Source organism: Triticum aestivum, chromosome 5D (assembly GCF_018294505.1).
Source record: "Triticum aestivum cultivar Chinese Spring chromosome 5D, IWGSC CS RefSeq v2.1, whole genome shotgun sequence".
In the NCBI taxonomy this organism is placed as follows: Eukaryota; Viridiplantae; Streptophyta; class Magnoliopsida; order Poales; family Poaceae; genus Triticum; species Triticum aestivum.
This window is the reverse complement of record NC_057808.1, coordinates 443,914,919-443,920,157: the sequence shown is the minus strand read 5'-3', so window position 1 is coordinate 443,920,157 and position 5,239 is coordinate 443,914,919. Positions and strand designations below refer to the sequence as shown.

Genomic DNA, 5,239 nt, shown 5'->3' with positions numbered 1-5,239 from the left:
ATTTTCCTTCTATGATCGGAGGTTTGTTTGACTGGACTGCACCCTATATAGTGGAAAGTTACATGTCTGGGATTTGAAGGCATTTAACCTACAACCCTGAAGCTTTTAAGAATATTTGTCGAAACAAATGCTATTTTGACTTTCGAGCATATATACATGATACTTGCTACTGTTGTACTAGCCACTTGTCTTTGTTGCATGATTTGTTTTGTTCATTTGATATTCAGATACTTCATTATCTCCATGCTGACCTTTCTTCTGTTTTCCTTGAAAATAGAACTGCAACCTAAAGAAGAAAGATACAAGGAAGCTCATGGATTGTACCTACGTCGTGAATGACATGGGTGGAATCAAGTAAGAGCAGTAGTCTGAAGTATTTCCTCTAGTACCTTGTAGCAGTTTTAATTACCATGTAACTGGAGCATGTACTCCTGTGCAACTTCCCTTATGCAGAGTAGGTATCTCGTCTCATCTGCTTGCTTCAAAGTCTTATGATTCCACTGCTTGGCTACTTAATAAATTTGGAGAAGCACAATTGTAAAATCTGTTTCAGTTTGCATATTTCTCTAATAAATTTGGAGTAATATAAAAGAAAGTTTCTTTGAGGCCCTGAAAATGTACTTGTGTGCTGGTTCAAAGCAAGGAGAGACCCATGGTATATGCAGCAGTAAGCTCTGGCAAATGCATCGATCACTACTAGCGAGGGGTAAGACAACAGAGTGTTGGTGAACTGAAGTCAGTAGAAAAAATAACAATCTGAGAGATAGATGCATCTAGCAGTCCTACTGAACAAAGCTGCTGGTGGTCATAGGTGTTGATACTGACGGAGAGAACAACTTTACGGCTGCAGAGTGCAAGGTGTCCTTCCTGCAATCACGGAAGACAAATTAAAGGGAAGAGATATAGAAATACTAAAAATAATAAAAGAAAAGGAGTTAATAATAATTCAGTGTTCAAAGTATTTGAGGGGTATACTGGACACATATATACAAAATACATACGTGTGCAAAGCTTTAAATAATAATTGAATAAAAAATATTTCAATTATTTGATTTCATTTTTCAGAAGTGCAATTTTTAGTTATTTTTGGAATGCATTTTACTTACTTTCTCTAATGATTCAGTAATATTTTAATACATTTCACAAAAAATCTGTGCTTTAGTATTATTTTAATACACTTTACAACATGTTTGAAATGCATTTCGACATATTCAACTGCTTTTGAAATGCATTTCGGTCATCATTGGGTCTATTCAAATATACTCACATTTTTTCCAAATGCAGTAACGGTTTTCAAATTCCGTTTCAATTCTTGAAATACATTTTAGTTTTGATTCAGTAATATTCTAAAACATTTGACTGAAATGCATTTGAAACTACATTGAGTCATGACTGAAACGTACTTCAAATTTATAGAAATATTGAATGCATTTGGAAAAAATCAATTAATCAAATGATTATCATAATTAATAATAATATATCACTCATGATTTAAGTTAGTTGACAAGAATTTTTAGATTTACTAAAACATGAATGAAATACATTTCAAATGCATTCGATATTGAACTGTTATTGAATGAAGGCTATAATTTTTTCAAGGCATAACTGAAACAAAATGCATTTTGAATTTATAGAATCATGTTTAAATTAAATTTAAATGAATTTGAAATGTTAAAATGCACTTGAAAATTCTCGGAATTGTACTTAAATATTGAAAATATTAATTGAATCATGATTGAAATTACTTGAAAAGAATTTTTAGATTTACTAAACATGATTGAAATATATTTCAAATTAATTAAATATTGAAAATTTATTGAACGAAGACTGTAATTAATTTCAATGCATAACTGAAACACATTGAAATGCATTTCGAATTTATTAGAATTATGATGAAATGAAATTTAAATGAATTTGAAATGTTGAAATGCACTCGAAAATTCTCGGAATTGTACTTAAATAGTGCTAAGATGACCGAAATGATTCGGAAATTTTAGAAAGAAACATTTGAAATGAGTTATCAAACTACTGCTTAAACTTGCAAGATAATCAACTTTGAAGCAAGAAACTGGAATTCAAACTCGCGCCTCAAATCCATGGATCACGTGTTCCAACTTCCAAGCCGTGCTTGTCAATGGTATTGTTGTTTGTCGCAGTACCACCCGTGGTTAGTGGCTCGCCGGAGCTGAGCCCGCGAAGCTGAACCCAGATCCCTGGAGCGCGTCCTCCACGGTCTTGTCCAGCATCTTCCCCATCTCCGGCGACATGTGCCTGCTCCAGTCTCCGGCGACCCCCTTCCGGAAGAAAGCGTCGCTCCTGATGCCCGACACGTTCCACCGCCCGTCCCTGTTGGCCTCCATGTTCTTCAGCTTCTCCAGGCTGCACAGGTCCACGATCTCCTCCACCACCCCTCCCGCCACCTCCTCCTCGGAGAAGGGGCAACCCATGAACTCCGCCATCGTCTTCAGGTTCGCCGCCGGGTCGCGCAGCATCTCCTCGTACCTCAGGAACAACACCTCGCCCCCGCCACCGGAGCGACGGCGGCTCGCCTCGCAGTACTCGAGCACGTGCCGCCACTGCGGGCCGCAGCAGCACCGGCCCTCGCGGAACAGCTCGAACGCCTCCTGCATCGAGAACGCATCCCCGTCGACCCCGGCGCTCGCCGACGCCTTCCTGGTGAACAACCACGAGGAGACCAGCGCGTCCTTGGGGTCCCGGCAGACGTACACGATCCGGGGGCCGCCGGCGGAGACGACGCGCTCGGGTAGGAGGGAGTAGGGCAGGTGTGTGGCGAGCAGGCGCGGGGAAGGGAGCGCCTCGATCTCGGCCGCCACGGCGTCCACGTCCGTGTGCTCGAGAGCGGAGTCGACCTCCAGGAACCGGACGCAGTCGTGCGGGTTGCGGCGGCGGAGCGGGTGGTCGGCGTCGGAGGACGGCGGGTGGGCGTCGCGGTGAAGGGTGGCGAAGGCGAGGGCCTTGAGCCATGTGGTGCCGGACTTGGGGAAGCTGGCAAGGAGCACGTCCGTGGGCCTCGGCGCGAAGCGCGCGTGCAACGTCGGGAGGCCGCGCCTGAGCACCCCCTCCGGCTGCCAGAACCCGGCGTATCGCCGCAGCGCGAACGGTGGGCACCGCGTCTCCAGTGGGAGCGCCGGCACCAGCTCGGCCATGCCGGCGTGCGTCGGCGCCGCCGCCGTGCCTTCCTGTGACCCCACATCGCCATGAGAAGCCATGGATAATGTACTCTGCTTCAATGAGTGTGTTTTGCGCTTGCGCGTCCAGTCGGATGATTTGATCGGTCCGGACTAATACGTGAATAACAGAGTGCGAGATCTATTCTCATCAGGTTAAGTAAGCACAAGTTGGTGACCGATCCTCTGCAACAGTCGGTAGTTAAAAGGGGTCCGTCATGTGCGTCATGTGATGATACATGATAGACATACATATGGACACCTATGCAAGTAGTTCATTGCTGATTTGCAGTGACTCTGATGTTTTTCTTCTTGTCAGTACTCGCTACGAGTGGCGGAGCTTGAGCCAAAATCATGGGGGTTGGGCTTGGGGCCAAACATAATTGCTTTTGGATGATTTTTAGTGGATAAATAAGCCTAATATTGAGCTATATAGATATACTTTCTTATGAACTGGGGGTGTGGTCATGGCCCAGTTGGCCCCATAAAGCTCCTGCCACTGCTCACTGCACTCCACACAAAAGGCCTTTATGAGAGAGCGGGCGAGCGGCGATATGCCAGACGAGCTCGTGTGCTGCGCAAGAGTAATGCTAGACGGTCTTTACGGGGATTTACGGAGTGGTTAGTTTTGATTGGCTGAGATTTCATTAAGTGAGGTGGGCCGTCAGTGAAATTCATGAGGGGAGATTAGCAAGTATAATAAGGTGACGTAGGCGGACTGTAAGTCTTAAAATACTATATCTTTGCCGAGGTGGTTGAGAGAGAAGAGGAGAGAGAAGATTTACGGCCGACTGTAGCACGGGCTCCAAGAAGCTATTTGAAAGTGTATGGTGGGCCATGCGATAAGAAAGTAGTACTTTCTTGTAGCTCACTACTATACATGTTGGCTATTATATTGGCTATAGATGACATGACAACATGTTATAGCCACCGGTCGGCTATATTATTAACCATGCTCTTAGAGGAGGGCACGCACTCTGTTAGTGAAAGCCCGTCGTTCATTGCCCGTGCGTGTAGTATTATCGGCTGCATGTGTGTACGGAGACAGTGCAACACCGACGACAGGAGTTGACGGCGCCACGCAGTAAAACCATGTGGAGGTCCACCCCTTCAGCGAGTAGGGCCACTTCATCTTAAAGTGGCTCGAGATGCGCTTTGTCTGGATGTCGAGTGTGCCCCACGTCTGGTAAACATCCTTCGTCACCATCTGCGGGTTGGCGTAGAAGAAGTGTTTGAAAAACGCCCAATCCGGCGGGATGCCGAGGAACAACGTAACGAAGCCTAAGAGGTGGGTGACTGTGTTGGGCGGGAGGTGATGGAGCTGCACCTAGAAGTGCTTGAGCACCCGCTAAAGAAAAGATGGATTGAGAGCGATAAACCCATTTGAAAAAGGAGGTGAGGATGGCCTACTCGTTGCCTCGCGGAGCGGGCTCCTGCTCGCTGGGGTCCGGCGTCAGCCAGCCGAATTGCGGGAGCCGATCGTCGCAGACATATGCACGGAGTACCCCCTCCGTCACTAGCGACGAGAGCCAGTACCCGCCCTCCCGATCCTCGGCGGAAGTGCCAGCTGCGGCGGCTGCTAAGGCCGCGACCTAGGAAATCTCCACCGTGGAAGAACTGGCTGTCTTGGCCCCCTCAAACTTTCAGGTGGACGACCATATTGGATCTAGGGGCTCGAGAGGAAGAAAGAGAAGGAACTGCACCCTGGAGGTTACGGAGAGAGTGGGAGGACGTTCAAAACCCTCCCCATGCATGGCCCGAATTTTAGCGGAGACGGTGAACCGCCGCGAAGAACCCGCTGGAAACACATCAAAAAGGAGCTAAAACGTCAATCATGCGCGTGGGTATCCAGACAGCCAACATTTAAACCCACTTAGTCGCGAAGTGTCAGTCGAATTTTGTGTCAGTCAGAATTCGAGGAGTCCGCTCTCAAAGGCCGACTAACAAGGGTTTGACAAACACGCGAAAGAATTTTACTAACGGCTCAGACAGGTTAGCAATGGTGATTGCAAACGTTTCACCTTCCAGTCAGCAGAAGCATTTGGTCCACT

General features: G+C 46.6%; 1 protein-coding gene across 1 annotated transcript; it reads right to left on the bottom strand.

Moving 5' to 3' along the window:
- Positions 1-715: 715 nt before the first annotated feature.
- LOC123120869 (cytosolic sulfotransferase 5) lies at positions 716-3,230 on the bottom strand. The gene has a single exon (XM_044540849.1). The coding sequence runs from the start codon at positions 3,228-3,230 to the stop codon at positions 2,169-2,171; it is 1,062 nt and encodes a 353-aa protein (XP_044396784.1). The 3' UTR covers positions 716-2,168.
- Between the last annotated feature and the right edge of the window lie 2,009 nt (positions 3,231-5,239).